The sequence below is a fragment of the Thermobia domestica genome, chromosome 2, assembly GCF_964235325.1.
Source record: "Thermobia domestica chromosome 2, izTheDome1.hap1.1, whole genome shotgun sequence".
NCBI lineage: Eukaryota > Metazoa > Arthropoda > Insecta > Zygentoma > Lepismatidae > Thermobia > Thermobia domestica.
Genome location: NC_137455.1, coordinates 362458 through 380555, shown reverse-complemented (window position 1 = coordinate 380555; position 18098 = coordinate 362458). Strand labels below are relative to the sequence as shown.

General features: G+C 38.1%; 1 protein-coding gene across 1 annotated transcript in view; it reads right to left on the bottom strand.

The window, feature by feature from the left end:
* Ddx1 (ATP-dependent RNA helicase Ddx1) overlaps nt 1-17454 on the bottom strand; it is a 40493-nt gene extending 23039 nt beyond the window's left edge. The window contains exons 1-5 of the mRNA XM_081738069.1: nt 17291-17454; nt 8725-8776; nt 5486-5667; nt 1324-1523; nt 273-515 (exon numbers count right to left, since the gene is read on the bottom strand). Coding sequence (XP_081594195.1) covers nt 273-515; nt 1324-1523; nt 5486-5667; nt 8725-8776; nt 17291-17306 — 693 coding nt within the window. The 5' untranslated portion in view covers nt 17307-17454. The remainder of the gene's footprint in view (nt 1-272; nt 516-1323; nt 1524-5485; nt 5668-8724; nt 8777-17290) is intronic.
* Between the last annotated feature and the right edge of the window lie 644 nt (nt 17455-18098).

Genomic DNA, 18098 nt, shown 5'->3' with positions numbered 1-18098 from the left:
GCAGCATCTTAACATTTGTTTCTAAACATTGATTTGCATATATATGAAGCAAATAGGGAAAAATTTTCAATCGAACTAAGCAAACGGCAAACTTCTTTAACAGTTTCCCTACGTAAAGCAGCAAATCAGTCCTAATAACAACCGAACATTAGTCCAGTGGCAAAATAAAACGAAACACAATGTTGTATGTTTGAAGAACATTGTAATTTTTCTAAACGATGAGTTTAGTAACCGTAATTAAGCATAAATACTCAGAAACATATGAGAGGTACCTTTAATACAACAGCAGGGAAGAAAGTTGCGCCCTTGAGCTGCGATGGAATGGTGAAGGCTCGTCCAAGCGATTTTCCATTTTTTGAGAACATAATTTCCCCTGCGTCAAGGTCTAAATAGCATCCGATGACGTCATGCATACCAAAGGATTCGCCGTAGTTATCGAACTGCTTGTTGTTGGACTTCTTCCCTGTTCCTCCGAAGCCAAAGCCCCATCTGTCCGTTCCCAGGTCAAGGGAAGCCTATGAACAAAACACATGGAAATTATATTTGGTAGTGTTAAAACATATTACATATATGACTAGTATTTAATTCAATTCATCTGTTTAAGCGCAGAAGGCCCATAAAGAGAAAACAGCTATGGACTACAGACACAGAGCTACAATTACACTCCACGGTGACTGACATACTAGATGGTAATTGACAACAAAGAGAAAACAATTTAACATTATTCCTCAATAGGAACTAGGAGAGAACAAATATGGTAATGGTTCGATTGACTTTATAATCACGTCGGCTGGCTTCCTTCTAAATTCCTTTGCTTACAAAGAAAAAGAAATTTAAGATTGGTTGGAAGTTCTGATAAAATCTTCCGCTGCTCTTAACAACCAAATGGCTTGATTTTCATCTGGAATACTGTACAAAAGTTAAATGTTAATTAATTCTATATATAACATGTCTCTCTATTGTGCATTACGTTCTCCAGCAACTTCAACACAGATATACAAAATACACATTTAATTTACATTAAAAACAACTTGAACTATAATTTCTTTCTTAAAATTATCACTTCTAAATAATACATTAAGTTACCAACGTTAAAAAAGTAATTAAAAGCTGTGTTCGTTAATAGAGCAACCTTACAACCTTTCATATTAATTTAAGTTACATCCTGTACAGAACAGCAAATATGGTCACAATCCCTTTTTCGTGCACAATCATAGTACAACGAGACTGACTTAAGACACCACTGCACTCTATAACTAATGAAATGATTTCCCTTGAAATATGTTTAACTATGGAAAGTATAAAGCTCCATCATTTACTCACCTGCAGAGTTGACCATCCGACGCGGCAAAGTCCTTCATCAGTGACCGTAGCTTCATAGAAGTATTTTCCTTTGCCCTGGATGCCCTTCGTCGCTCGGCAGCCGTGCCACTCTTTCTGTTCACGCGACTGACACCGTAATCCATCCGGCGTCACAGCCAGAGCAGCGCCTCGGTCGAAGAAACTTAACGTCCAATGCGGCGCTGCCTCACACAAAACAATTACATTAAAACTTCAACAAAGCACTTCACTTTTACTGCTACTCAGTATTTCAGCTCTTAAAATATATTCATTTACAAAACTTCGTTACAGATAGCAATCAACCTGTGTAGAGACTGAGGCAATGGAAGTAGTCAACGAAAAAACAACTATCCGTTGACTACTCACAATTTCCGATTCTCTCTTAACACAATAAACTCATCTCTGGTGCGAGGGGTCCCTGGTTCTAGCCACGGCTAGGCGAGTTTGTGGTGTATTCCCATTCGACCAATTATTACGTAATCATTGGCTTTCACTAAACGTTTTGTCTCGTTTAGCCTAAAGGGCATAACTATCGGATGTAAAACTAGATATCTAATTTTAAGAATAATCTTCCCATGCGTGTAGTTTATCACATAGCAAGTGGAACAACTATTATATCTATACGAGGATACCAATATATGATTTGTCACTTTTTGGCAATTTTCTCAATTTTCGCACTGAGATAAATTCCCGATTTAGCAATATATATTTCGTTTCCACCAGTGAACTGAAAGTATTTTAAGTTTAATTCATAAGCTATAATTTGCCAGCCTGTTCAAATGTACATATAATGTTTTGGCATCCTCGTGTAGAAATTAAAATTGATTATGTGTTTGTATTGGTTGTACGCACTTCTATATTAGTACACAATATAAGAAGGAAATAAACAATTTGTTTTGTGCTTATTTAATTTCCTTAACAACATTCAGTTCTCAGGGTTGCTGAGATAAATAGTAATCTCCCGATGCAAGTTATCTTCAAATTCATCTCCCATGTCTATTCTAAGGGAGAAGAAATTCAAATACTATCCATACACCTATTGTAACCATGAAAAGAACAGGCATTTCAGCTAGTACATAGTATGTCATATTTTCTAAGTTTTGAGCAAACTGGAAAACATTCCCATGCTATCACACATACCAAATATCCCTGCCATCTGCAGATACATTCCGAAATTAAAATATTTGTGGTCCTATCCCAACCCATTCCACCGGAAGTGGAGCTTACCATTGTCTTCCCCCAAGCCACTTACCTTTGTCACCCTAAGAACAGTACTCTTAAACTTCTGTGGCTGAAAACCAAATTGCGTCCAGAAAAGATAAAATCAGTCACGGTATTTTCCTTTGATAATATAATAAAACTCAGGTATGTTGGCCATCATCGACTCCATTGCAAAGTATCTTAGCTTAAACAGAAAATAAGTGCATTTTCAAGCAATAACTATTATAGATCATTAACATATGTGTTTATAATGCAACTATTTTATTACCTGGCTATCAGTTTTCCTTTTATAATTATACTATATATCAGAGCTCCCTTGTGGCTATTTGGTTCAGCGCGGAACATACGGGCTCGATTTCCAATAAGAGTTCATGTCGTTCTGATTCCACGTTAAGCTCTAGATGCACGTGTTCTGAAAATCATATTATTATAGTCCGAATCAACCAATCAAGTAACACGGTAAAAATTATTTCTGCAATATAACATTACTTAAATATCTACGTTTACTAGTCGCATTCTATGTTTTAAATGTTATAATTTCAACATCTGATTACAAGTAAGCATACTATCACTCTTTTGTATGCAATCTGACTTTACGTGTTTTCGCTAGAACGCGATTTAGACAAGCAACAAAGTGAAAATTGAACAGTAATTTTGCAGTCACTGTACGGTTAATTTTACGCGTGTTTGTGTTACGAAATTCCTGAAAACGAAGTAATTGTGCAATACGATAGGTGTACCTATAAATTGTCACAGCACATTCTTTATTCTTTTCCCCTTTTACCTATGACAATAGATAAAGTTGTAAGATCTAGGAAAAAAAAAGTTAAATATACATGTCGTCTGATCTCTACTGGCTCTTAGTCTGGATTTACAAACTGATTCTTCCTACTACTGGGTTTTAACAAGTTGTGGTTATTCTTTATTCCTTTATTACACTTATGAACATGACTCCGATTGTCATTTATTTTAAATTCCTTACAAGTTTCCCAGAGAGAAAACGCAGAGAGAGTTTCGAACGTGTGACAAAACAATTATGCATGATAATGCTCAATTCGAATTTCGTATCCCCTTTTTCTACGGTTCTTCTTTTGAGTCCAGCGCTAACAACAGTACATATGCCGATGCCAAAGGTCTATTTTTCTACGAAGAATGGCTCTACTTCGGCAAACTTTGGTTTTGATTAACTTTAAAGAAAATCTTATCTGCTAATTTGGAATCACATTACTTTTTTTTTTTTTTTAAATCTACGCAATTAAGACTACTGAGATGTCCGTTCCCTATATCAGTAGAGTTTAAGACACCCTTATAATGAGAAAAATAGAATTTGTAATCACAACTCCCGTTCTCATTAGTCCGCTATCAGGAATCAGTATTGCCATTTCACAAGTCTGACATTTTGATGTATGGAAACTTCTCTATATTAAAACTTACGCTTCCCTGAAATAATTCTTACAGTTAGAAACATGTTATTTGTCTGATAGTTCATAGAATCCCATTGTTTGTCTGAAGTACCTCAACCTTGCTTTTGATAAAATATAGTTCATGACAATAAAATGAAAGGTGCTTACTTTTGCTCCCCTAAATTCTTAATAGTTCCTTTTCAAAAATTATATTAACATCGGTTTTTTGCTGACAGCTGTCAACATTACCAATATTTAGATAACGAACAGTATTCGGTAGGGGTAGGATGTATGGAAGTAAAATATTCACATTCATAAATACACCTCTAGCTGCTCCTCAGAACTCACGTCTTTTTCCTTCTTTTTCTTTAGTGTAAAAGAGTTAAGGCACATATTTAAATAAATGTTTCATTTACCAACATAAAGACTGAAGAAGGATGTGTATTCTGTGAAGCAGCTAGACGTTTAAGAGTCTTCCATACACCCTACCTCTACCAAATACAGTTCGTTATCTGTTGACAACTGTCTGCGAAAAGTCGACACTAACATAATATTTTAATAAGAACTTAAAGATGCAAAAGTGAGAACCTTTGACTTTATTGGTAAGACTGCACAAGTGAGAACCTTCATTGGTCAAGCGATTCATATTGCAATATGGTTCGCATATGTTGATCTTTCAAGCGGTGAAGTCGTCTCTATTGTAGTACTTTTTACCTTAATTATTGTGTACTTTTTACCTTAATTAGTTTCTATTAACTACCTCAATAAAGCTAATTCATTATCTCTGAAATCTCTTGTATATTCCTTAATTCTAGTTCCCACATTTCTTTTTGCCATCCTTATGTATGTGAGCGTATTGCTAACTTACTTCATAACTTTTGTATTTCGTTAACTATTTTCCCAAATTCATAGGTAATTTTAAAGCTACTCTGCAACTATACCTTCTTGTATTTATATAATAATTTAGGCGATAACAGTACAGCTATCCAATTATTCGATGGAGAGGTATCTTTACTGTTTGGATTATTCTGTCAACTATTCTTGCAGTTGATAAATCCTGTTTCTTCCATTTTTCAGCGCACGTTTGAAATACATGCCCAGTTAATGTAATCCACATTGTTTCTCAATTTCCTCATTTTGTGATAGAATAAGTTAAAAAAATCCAAACATCTGCCTTAACCTTGACTGGATGAACTACTTTTACGAAAATAAAATATTCACCCAATATATTTTTTAAAAATTTCTTTCTCAGAAGCAAAAATTAAAAATGCTAATACTTACATCTTAAAAAATGAAATCTTTCAGTTTAACGTCCCACCATTACGTCCTTTCGGGTAAGGGAGACGGATGTCTAAGGCAAGTGAATGACGATGGAAAAATTGGTGGAACGAGAAAGTGGGAGTACACCGAGAAAACCCACGGACCTAATGTTGTCCACCATAACCTTAGTTGGCCAAGGATCGAATCAGGGACCTCACGCACTCTACCCCTGAGAAACCGTGTCCCCTGCTAATACTTACATGTTTGTGCGACAATTTTCGATCCTTTGCCCTGTTCTAGATCTTTTAAAGTTTCCCACACGATCTGAATGATTGGAAGACAAAACGCTCCAGTTTTTCCACTGCCGGTCTCTGCAGCCATCAACACATCACCTCCACCGAGGATCAAAGGAATGGCCTCCGCCTGCACATCTGTCGGCAGCCTGAAAAAGAAATATCCAATATTCACTTCTAAACGTTGTATTACGTTCATTGCAAGGAAAGTACTTTGTCAACTTTAAGAAAATCATGTGAAGCAGTAACATCTGCTAAAAGAAACACTTAGCCCTTTTCATAACTTCTAAATAAAGTGATCTATTATAATGAGAGAGTTCCCTCGTTGCTTTATCGTTAGCGCACTCGTCTTTGGGAACTCGTGGAAGTTCCAGGAACGTTAAGCTGAAGACCCAGGGATCACACAGTCTCGGTGTTGAAAGGGACGCTAAACTCTCAATCAATCTAATACAGTGAGAGAAACACGCATATGAAGATATTAAGCACAAGTGATCTAATCGGTTTATAAGTACTTATGAGTAGGTGGTACATGTTCCTGCCTGACAAAAGGCACCCAGATGGAAGCATACATGTATATTCTCAAATATACACACAGGGTGGGTGTGAAGTCACTATTGGATTTATGTCAATTTCCTATTCAGACTGATAAGCTCTATCAATTTCCAAACGATTCTCAAAATCACTCTTTAATATTATATTAAGAATCTAGGAGCAGAAAAGCAGTGAGTGCGTAACTAACGAAGATGACGGAGAAACTGACATTGCAGGATCGTGCTAACATAACTTCTTTTTAAGTGTGGAAATCTGTAATGCCTGTACAGCGATGGTGGGCAGTGTTCATGGACCTCATGCTACGCTTCACACTCGCATGATCAGAAACTGTCATACAGAATTAATGATAAGCGAGTCTGGAACAGATGAAAGAAGACGTAGATCACATTTCTCGGTGAGTTGACTGGTGAGAAGAGTATCACAGGAATGGCCTTCAAAAAGTCCTGGTCTTATGCCATGTTATTCTTTTGCTGTTAGGTTGTGCCAAGAATGAAAGCTACCGAACAAAACTACGTAATTTGGAAGAATCAGAGGAAAGTATCTATGTTGTGTTAAGAAATGTTTTCCAGTATTTCCTTCAAAACGCAATGCCAGTTTATCCGCCACTTTTGTTAGTTGTTCACGCTAGATGTCACTGCAGTTGTGCTCCTAATTTTTCACCGAACCTAGAAAATTATTATTTGAAAATCCATTAGAAGCTGACAAAACTATGGTCGTTTAAAATCAGATATTAACTTCACACCAACCCTGTATAAGATACGCACAGAGTACTGTCGGATTTTGATCTTGAAGCAAGACATACCTAGGAAATCAAAAATAATTCCCACCAATACCAATGAGATCTTTCCAATGCTCGGGCAAATATGGATACCACATTGGTAGAACTTAAATGGCTCATTCTTGTCTTCCGAATGGAACAAATGGTAATCGGACAATGCAGTGTTCTTAGAATTGTAGGGGATGTAGTTGATTTTCCCAAACAAAACGATACTGGTGTCACGGAGACCTTAGCAGCGTGTGGCTTCGTTATTCTGAATCTGAATAACAGATCTGTGACTTAAAAGCATTGGCTCCACGATCTTGGTTCCAATTGGTGCGAGCACAGAGGAACATTAATTGTCTGGCTAGGCTTGGCCGTGGACACAATAGCACTGACAGGATGTCTACTAAAAGTCCAAAATGAAATTTCGTGACCTTTTCTTTACCAAGCCATTGAAACATTCAAAAACTAATAACAATACCTATATTCTTTAGCACTTATCTATGTTATTTCTACTTTCAAAGGCTGTTCTCTGGAACGATGAAAACTTGGTGTCTTCTCACAGAAACTGGTTAGATGCGGAGGTGGATTCGGCAATGCGATGCGATCTGCATCGCTACTGCTCAATGATGTCAGCAGTACAATCTCAAGAATGAATTTGGGTGCGAATTAGTTGAGTTGATTTTAGTTTAGCGTCCCTTTCAGCAGCGAGGCTATATGAGACGTGGACCTACTGATTAACGTGGAATCCGAACCACATGAGCTCCCGCCGGGAATCGAACCCGGGCCTCCCACGCCAAAGGCGCGTACGCTAACCGCTTAGCCACGGAGGAGCTCTGGGTGCGAATTAGGTAGAATTGTCATGCATGCGATAGAACCATGCTTTGCTTGCGATTTGGTAGCGTCTAAAGCCGGATATGCATTTTTGGCGGTGAATCTTGACGTTTTACAGAGCAAAATTTTCCAGTCTTTACTTATATTTGTACAGAAAACAAAAAGTTCGTGACCTAAAACCTAAATCTCGTGACTTTTTCTTGACTTTCATGACCGTTTTCTGATTTCGTGACTTTTTCACGACTTTCGTGACCGATAGACACCCTGACTGAAGTACTAATTAATAAGATCATCTCAATATTATCTCTTTCAATGCACTGAACTCCGCTTCAGTCGCTCTGGTTCTCAATTTTAGACACTCAGAGCAACCAATGCTTGCCCACCAACGTGTTAGAGCATCACCCACCATGCCAGAATGTTCTGAGACACGTTTGCTTCCTTTGCTGGCCTACGCAGAGCGCCACCTAGTTGTCGGTTACATAGTACGTGGGGCGTTAGAAAAGTAATGAGACTGGCAACGCTGTTGTCTCCACCTTCATACGGCAGTTAACTCTTGCCATTGATTCAGTACAAGTTTGAACTTGCTTCATTGCTACACCATTATTGAGTGTGTCTGAAGTGGTTACGAAAATGGACCGGCAAGAGTTTGAGCAATGTTAGGCCTTCAAATTTTGTGTAAAGCTTGGCGAATTCGTTTCTATGAATTATGAAAAGTTACAAAGGGCTTATGGAAAACATTCCCTCGTCAGAACACAAATCCTTTTGAGAAGAAAGCGAGAATGAGCAAAATCCAAAATTTAATTGATCCTCATTTATAGATCGCAAGCAATTTGTGCCACAAACACAAGAACAAACTGTTAATCGAACTATTTTCTTTTCTTTTTAACATCGGGAAGTCGTTGAACATCTCTGGAAAACGGTGAAACGTTTTTGACGAAGAAAAGGTCACAAGTTTCGTACCCAAACAACATCCAGATATACGTAGTTAAATCTAAATTACTTTAAGCCTGATTGTAGTTTCAATCAATTACAGCAATCACAAATGCAAAACAATACTTACATCCAGTCCATCTCTTCAACTGCTTTGCCGATTTCAGGCAGAACACCCATTTCTGTAAAACAAACAAAATAATTCTATAACAACATAAGCAACAATAGCGAATACCCCGTTAGCTGAAACAGAGAAGTGGAGAGGTCTAACTTTAGAAAGGAATATGAAATAGATAGGAAATAGTTTTGATCACGTTATTTAGACTGAGGTACGTTTATCGCATTATGATGACTATTTCTTACCTGTCAACACAAATTAAAGAAATCGTTCAACAGCACCATTCGTACTACATTCTAAGTTCAAAGAATGCTCCTCATTTTAATTTTGCCTTTTTTCACAGTTAAAAAAAATTAAGCCAAGTAGCACCAACAGAAAATAAGATGGCGGATCAATAATTAAGGAACATTAATCTAATGTTCTCGGGATTACTGCCAGAGTTAATGTTGCTGTGCTGAGCTTTCGTTACCATACAGCGGTATCATCTTCAGAGCTATGAGTTGGAGTGTGCTGGTTGTACAATTTATAAACAGAAGAAAGATAAACAGACTCCAGACACTCCGCCAGACAAAAGGGAAGTTGTTATCTCGATTGGCTTTCCCACTACGATGCAGAGACCAAAGTATGATTCCAGACTTCGCCAAGGTAACCAGTCACATCAAGTCACAGCAGTCCTTATCAGGGCCAACCATGCTCTAGTCAGGAAACAGATACAGGAACTTCACAGAAGACTAGACCAGCACGACAGGGAAATGAAGCATCTACTTCTGTATCTACCAACATTCCTCCATACCTGGGACTGGGAATGGGTAGATTCTATCAGGTATGCATATAGCAGCAGGCAGCATGAATTACACACAGTTCATCTTAAGAAGAAATTCGAAATAACCGGAGACAAAACCCTGAACCATTTCATCCGAGCAGAGAGAAAGTAGTGGTGAATCTCTCCAGCAAAAGACTAAGTGAAGCAACTACAAGTCTTCTATGCAAAGACCCGAAATTCGTTCCAACACCAAAACACCTTCCCATCACAGAAACCGTAAGCGGTATAAAACACTTAGACCAAAAAGCAGCAGACCGCATACGCACACAAGCCGTTACGGTCCTTATGAGGGCCAAGCAGCAGAAGGCGAAATACAACCTATCCAGAGAAGAAAGGAAAGCCCTCAATGCCCTACGAGCAAATGACAGCATCATAATACTACCAGCAGACAAGGAGAATGCGATCGTCATTCTCAACAGGGAAGACTACCATTCAAAATTGACATGCCTACTGGAAGAATTTGCAGAGATCTAACCAAGGCCATCGAAAAGAAAACATCCCTATTAATCCAAAGTTGCAGTCTGAATGAAGAAGAAACTTAAACCTTCCGGATCAATACCACCAAGGATACACAAGAAAGAAGTTCCATTATGACCCATAGTTAACTCCATAGGGGGCCCCACGTACAACCTGGCCAAGAAATTAACAGGACTGCTATAGCCACTAACAGGAAAGCCACTAACACCATATCAGAAACTCCAGCCATTTCGTACAATTACTACACAGCACCAAGACGAACGCAGAAGACATACTCATCAGCTTTGATGTGGTTTCTTTCTTTACGAGGGTACCACTAGAAGATTCTATTAAACTCCTGGAATCACACTTCAACAAGGATATAGTACATCTCTTCAGACACACTCTAACGTCTACCTACTTCAGTTACTACGGCAATTACTATCAACAAAGCGATGGTGCGGCAACTATCTCTTCAGTAATAGCGAACTTCTATATGGAGATTTTGAACAACAAGCACTAGAAGCAGCAACATATAAACCTAAAATATTCTACAGATATGTAGACGACTCATTCGTCAATGGCCCCATGGGAGACAGAAACTCGACGAATTCTCGCACCATCTGAATTCTATACACCACAACATTCAGTTCACAATGGAAACAGAAACAGAAGGAAGACTCCCGTTCCTGGACGTACTCGTATACGAGAAACCAGATGGAAGTCTAGGCCACTCAATCTACAGGAAACCTACGCACACTGATCTCTATCTTGATGATACCAGTTTTCATCGTCCTGTACAGAAGATGGTGGTGTTAAATACTCTAATACACAGAGCATACCAATAGCAGATGCAGATAATATAAGCATAGAACTATCTCTATTCAAATTCAACGGACATTCGTCAAAACAGTTCAAGACAGCCATGAGAAAATACAGTAACAGAAATTGCACTACAAAAGAGGACAATACGGCAGACAACGAAAATATTGCAGTTATTCCATACATGGGAAAAACCTCCAACCAACTAGCAAGACTACTGAAGAAATCCAACATCAAGGCGGTACACTGCCCCCCCCCCCCCCCCCCACCGAAGATCAAGAGTTTACTACCAAGCGCAAAAGACCCATTGGGATTAAAGACCCCGGGCATCTATAGGATCACATGTGAATGCAACGCCACTTACATAGGTGAAACGGGAAGGAATATTGAAGACAAAATGAAAGCACCCCAGCGACACACCAGACTGAAACAACCAGAAAAATCTACAATAGCCAAACATTGCATACAATACAATCATACGGCTATGTGGGACCAAACTGAAGTTGTCAAGAAGAGCAAACAGTTCTGGGATAGGAAAATACATGAGCTCTATTCATTCGTACACACAAGGCCTCCATCAACAGAGACGAAGGTTATCATCTACCTGACATCTGGATTCAGCTTCTCACTACGAAAAGAACCATCGGCCAATCAGAGAACAGTTCCCACCGGCAACATCAGAGCACGCCATTGGCCAATAACAACAACTAATAGAAACACAGCAATTCCTTAAGACAACAATATAAATTGTACGACCAGCACGCTCGAACCCATAACTCTGAAGATGTTACCGCTGAATGGTAACGAAAGCTCAGCACAGCAACATTCACTCTGGCAGCAATCCCGAGAACATTGGATTAATAGTAGACGCCTGCAAAACTACAAGATCGTCGTAATTAAGGAACATGTTTTTCACCTGATAGTATACTATTCTTGTGAAAATTAAAAGAGAACTTCGAAGTACGCACTGTAGTCTGCAATTATTCAATCAGGTGTATCTCTAGCAGTAGAAGCGTGAACTACTGAGCAAAAATAGCGCGTGTATCATAGTCATCTACTTGTGAACAGCAGAAGGTGTAGTTTGTTTTTGGTGGGCAGAAGGACAAAAGCAGAGTGAAATTTACAGGGAAGCACTGTGATTCAGTGAAGGCCACAGTCACCTTTGACTAACAATGTTTGACAAATATTCTTTCATTTGTTGAAGAATGGATAATGAACTGCTGGTCGGTCCATGTATGTCTAAACGATGTTTCTTGAGCTAATGCTTTCTGTACCGTTCTCAAAGACAACAAACAAGTCGTCTCCTGTGGTATATTCAATCTAAATATCTGATGACCATTTTATTTAAGTTCCTCCCAAAACCGAAATAATATGTCCGCTCCTTTCATGAGGCTTTATCTAAATATATAACCAGTTCTTTGTTCTCCGAGTTTCTGGGGGGCACGGTGGCTCAGTAGTAAAGTGCTTACCTCTCGTGTGTGGGGTCCCTGGTTCGATCCCCGACCAAGCAAGTTTGTGGTTGGTAACATCGCGTCCGCGAGTTTTCTCAGTATACACTCGTTGCCTCCCATATTCTGATTCCATAACTTCTTCCATCATCATTCACTTGCTTTAATCATCGTCTCCCTTAGCCTCACAGGGGGACATTAGACCGAAATATTTCATTTCATTTCATTTCATTTCTATGCGTTCTAAAGTTCACTTGGGAAAAAGCAACTGTTCTCCGGCTTACCAAGCAGGTGCGTTGATTTCATTATGCCTTCGGCGTCTTAATATCCTGTGATATTTCCGTGCTTCCCGGTGGGTTACGAAACAAAATCTCATCCTCACTGCAATGAGGATGCAAGAATATCTACTGAAAGTGAAGAGTTATAAATATAGCTAGCTGAACCTGCGATCTCTACACAGCGCATCATTCACATACGAGCATGAATCTCATTATCATTCTTACAACATCTGTACATGTTCTTTTACAGACACAAGTGAAAGACGTCTTGATAAAAATCGGCACGGGGTACTATCAAGAGGAGTTTTATTATTATTATTATTTCAGTATCTCACACCGTTTACAAGATTTGAGCCTACTTCCAGTTGGAGTTTTTAATTCATGTATGATCAGCGTTTTCTTTCTTCTTGCATGCAGTATGTAATAAGCAAATACATAAACTAACTAACTCTATGGCCTACGGAACCCAGAGCTTCAATGCCGCGTTCACAAAAGCTCTCCACTGACTTCTATCCTTAGCCAATTGGATCCAGTTTCTACTTTGTATTCCTATCTCTGCGAGATCCATCTTAATATTGTCCTCCCATCTGCGCCAAGGTCTTCCTAATGATCGTTTTCCAGTTAAGATTTTGAAAGCGTTCCTACTTTCTTCCATCCTGATTACATGACCTGCCCAACTGAGCCTCCTAGATTTGATGACATTAACAACGTTGGATAAACCGTATAAATTATGTAGTTCCTCGTTATGAAGTTTCCGCCATTCCCTATTGCTGTTTCTCTTGGGTCCGAATATTTGTCTCAGGATCTTGTTCTCAAATACTTTCAATCTATGTTCTTCCTTCTGAGTAAGCGACCATGTTTCGCAACCATACAGAACAACAGGCATGATTATCGTTTTATATATTTTAAACTAAGCTAATACATTTAACACTACAATCAATTATAATGTCAGTGATATATGGTGTTCATTGGGCAAAACACTCCAAACAATAAAGATTCAACTTAGACTGGAGAAATGGTTATCCTTCGTTTTTCATTATAATTTGGATATGAAACAAATGCCTGAGAGATATACAACCCCTATACACAATTATGTGGTGTTGGAATGTATAATGGGTAGGATTTGATGCTTTAGATTTTTTTTTTTTTAGTTTCAACACTTCCAGTGTACCCGTAAAAATGTAATGAAGAAATAATGGCCATGTTTTTTAAACATTCAGTTAGAACTGGACAATCTACTTAAAATTTGCAATCGATCAGTGAAAACGTCATCTTTCTAGAGCCTGTAATTTCCGAGATCTGACTGTCGAAGGACCTGCCACAAACATATAAACGTCCACAAACGTATAGTTAAAAAAACTCCAAAGATGGCAGCACAATTCACTTGCATTTATTTTGGAGAAGGCTTGTTAAAATGCAAAGGCTTTGAACAATAATTTGAAAAGGATAAACTTTATGAAAAACATCTCTTTAAATAACTATTTAAAGTACACATACTTCAAAATATTTGTCTTTATTATAAACGTGAAATCACAAATAACCGTAAATCTAAGTTAGAAGCTGGAGCTTTTATTGCTATTGTAGCATTTTAATAGATAGATTAAAATGTTGCAAAGCATTAGAAGATTATTTTGTGCAAAAGCAGTTGTTGCCTAGAAACATTCATTTGCACAGCAGTGCTGGTAGTGTGAATATAAATGTACAAATGAAATATACGTAATTACAACAGAACGAATTTTTAAAAAAGAGAAACCAGCAATTTCATAGACATTAATATTGTGCACATGTTTTTTAAATCTTGGAAACAATGATAGACATGCGTACAGAACTTTCTCTACGAAAGAGATGTCAACGTAGGGTGCAACGTTTTGGCAAAGCGTACACATAAAATTAATTCATTCAGATTGAGAATAGACCAATATGCACATTAGCAAAAGATCCATCATAATGCCTTTTAAAGACATATTCTATAATCGAATTTTTATTTTACTAAGTGTGTTCCAACAAGGAGATTTAAACTTATTTAATGAGTACGAATTCTCAGACTTTTCCAGGTATATATATATGTACACTGGAAAAAAGCAACTTTATTTTTTTCCGACCAGGATATTCCTCATCTACTTCGCATGTACATGCGGGAAGGTTCTAGAATGCTGGTCCGCACATATGGGTGAAAGTAGGTTAGTAGTCAGGTTGATTACTTTTTTCATTGCGACTTAACTGGGATGTGGACCAGTGTTCCAGAACTCTGCCATGTACCCGTATACAGTCTATGAGTGTTTTTTAATAAAATATCCTTTACCAAACACCTGACAAAGACAAAAATTGAAATGAGTTCTGAAAAGTAAAAATCCGTACTTAAAACTCCTAACTTGTCCAGAATTCTTCAGCTTTTCACTAAATTTATCACTTTTCCAGAAATTTTTACGACTAAGATGAATTCCCTACCAAAAATACTACGTTATGTTTGATTAGTTCCTTTCTTATCACATCATCCCAATTACTTACTTTTACGGTTTAAACAATTGCGACACTGCCTTTAGAAAACTATAAATAATTGATGCATTTACGGTAGACAAACTGAATAAGTAGTCTGATAATCTTTCACGTGCTCACTTTTCTTTCCTCCCCACATAATCAAAACATCTCAATATTTAAATATATAAGTGCTCCTACACTGCTTTATCTTCAATGGCTTCCTGCACAATTTTAAAATCGCGCCGCTCCACAAAACGTAATAACTCTTCTTCTTCACTAACAGCCTTATAAAAGCTCACCATCGATATGTCATCCATCACATGCAACTAACGATTTTGAATGCCGAAAACGAATTTCTTCATTACACTCTGATCTCTTACGTCAGCATGCCTCCACTCAAAATAGTACCATCAACACGCAGCATTGAAAATTCCACATTAAACCTGTTTAATTAGTATGAATTTCACGCGGAAAAAAAAAATCACGATTTCTTTCCTGTAAATTTAATACATTTTTCATATTTTTGGACTTGTTCTCCGGCAATTAAACCTATCGGGATCTTAGCTCTCACATGTGTAACAAGATAGTTACATGAAATGCAAAATGTGCACCTTACTACGTAGTTCTCTATAAGGAATGCATGATGAAGTGTAATACTATGTGAAGGTAGTCTACAAAACAAAGTGATCATGGAAGTGCGATAAATATGTGCAACAAACAGGCCACGTGTTTTTCCACTATCCTCGCTTATACGTATATCCACCGTCGCTGACGAGCCTGCTCCCTACGGACGACGAACACCTGCGCGGGTCACCATGCTACTCTCCTGTCCTGACTCAGTTACATAGCATTCGTGTTTTTCAATGGTAACCTAGCACAAATGGTTTGTGTTTTATGTCATATGTCCACATGCTGACTGACTTTAGCCCTCTAAAGTCAATCTGCCATTAATGCAACTTCTCCCTTGGAGTGATACGGTAAGAAAACACGTTTATAATTCAATTGAAAGTTTTTGGGGAATGTTCTAGAACACAGGTCCACCCCACGTAGGTTAGTACGTAAGTTGGTTCCTTTCTGTACCAAAGTTTAATATTTAATTCACATAGTATTGCCGAGCGAGCGTCAGCGAGTGAAGGCGGGTTAGAGCCCCGCAGCGCACGTTGTTTTCTGTCTTTAGTACAGCTCAATGAGAAGCGGGACATGTATTCTGGAACCTTGCCCAGTTTTCGTTATTTCTGAGTATTAGAGTGTTAGCAACAATGAACAGTTGAAAGGTACTACCTTTTACGCAGTGATGTATATGCATGGATACTTGGCCAGTGAAGAATAAAGACAAGAAATTAACAAATATTTGCGAAATACAATTACAACTGAAGTTGGGTAACGAAAGAGTAAGTAATGAGTATTATTTAGTTTCTCCCCCAAATCACTTCGTAGTGACTCTGGCGTAACTACCAGCTCCGGAGCTGTTGACGGGGATGTGGATTTGCATTCTTCTAAGCAGATTCACTTCAGAAGACTTTAGTGTATGTACACCATAAGAACTAGAAATGTGCAAAAGACACTAATCTTCTAATGCTAGATGGCAGGGCAGTTAAGGGACATTAACATGACCATAAGTAATTTGGTAAATAACGTTTAAAACAGCTCTATATTCCTCCGATCGCGAGAGGCCATCAGCGGAACTTTAGCCAAGTTCCACTTGCTTTCTTTCATTTACTTAGTATATAGGTTTGGCCTAGTCGGGCTTACAGGAAAAACGCACCTATAATACTAAATGAGAGAAATTAAACCTTACTTAATTTAGCCTATCCACAAATAAAGTTGAAAAGCTGCCGGGCTTGACAATGAATGGCATGTCCTTTTTTTTTTTTTTTTGGCATGTGGCAAAGAAATAAGAATGAAGAATATCTTAGGGCATCATTTAGAACACAAAAAGTGAAAATATTATTTTTAATATGACGGTGAATTGAAAATCTGCACGACTCACACTTACATTATTTATATCTATCTTATTACATCAAGTATTGCTTTGTCGAATATGTAAGTGATTTCATTACATTGTCTTCGTGAATACTTATACCCACTTCAATTTCTTACGTGGCTATCTTCATTCTGCACCAATTAATTTAAAAATCCGTACAATGAACTATTCCTAATGGTACCCTTAAAATTGTTTTGCACAAGTTACGGACATTTGTCACGTAACATAGCCGGCATACAGGCACATTATTCTATAAAAAGAATGTAAGTCAGTACTATACAAACCATACCTTCAAAAGCTGTCATCTTGGCGCTGTTTTATTGTATAAGCACGAAATGAAGTTGCGGCTTATTTGTAAGGGTATTCTTTATTTTTCTGTTTCTTATTTCCCTTTTCAGTGCTCCGCTACAACGAAATAGGGCTGTGCATGACGTCAATAAAGGATGGAGAAAAGTGAAGATCGTCGTCCGAAGATCGAGTGTTTTTTGCCCTTCATTTGTTTTTCATGTGAAAAATCCAAGGGTTCTTGAAAAAATCAAGAACACTATAAAGATTGAGATCAAATTTGATTTTTGGTAAACCTCGACCTGCTATATAAGCGTATATTATATTCTGCAGGTTTAAGGATAGTCCAATGCAGCTGCCATGTTACTGCCGTGCTTTCCATGATAACTATTCCTACATGGAAATGAAATTTTGAGTTTTACGTCCCACGGTTATGCCGGTTAGGCTAAAGGAGACGGTGATAATGAGTAATGAATGAAATGGTGGAATGAAGAAAGTGGGAGGAAACGGGAGAACCCCGAGAAAACCCACGCACACGGTGTTTGTCCACTACAAAGTTCACTTGGCGGGAGCAGGGTTTGAACCCGAGACCCCTAGCACCAGAGGTGAACGCTCTACCACTGAGCCACCGCGGCCCCCTATTCCTACATGGATAATAAAAATTGTAATAGGTTATAACTAAGAAGATACCAATAGGCAGGGCCGTCGCGTGAGTTGTAAGCGCCCGGGGAGACATTTCGCAGGCGCCCCAAGTGTGTTATGAATGAAAAACAACCAGAATTTATTGTGTACTCCTAGATTTAAATATGGAA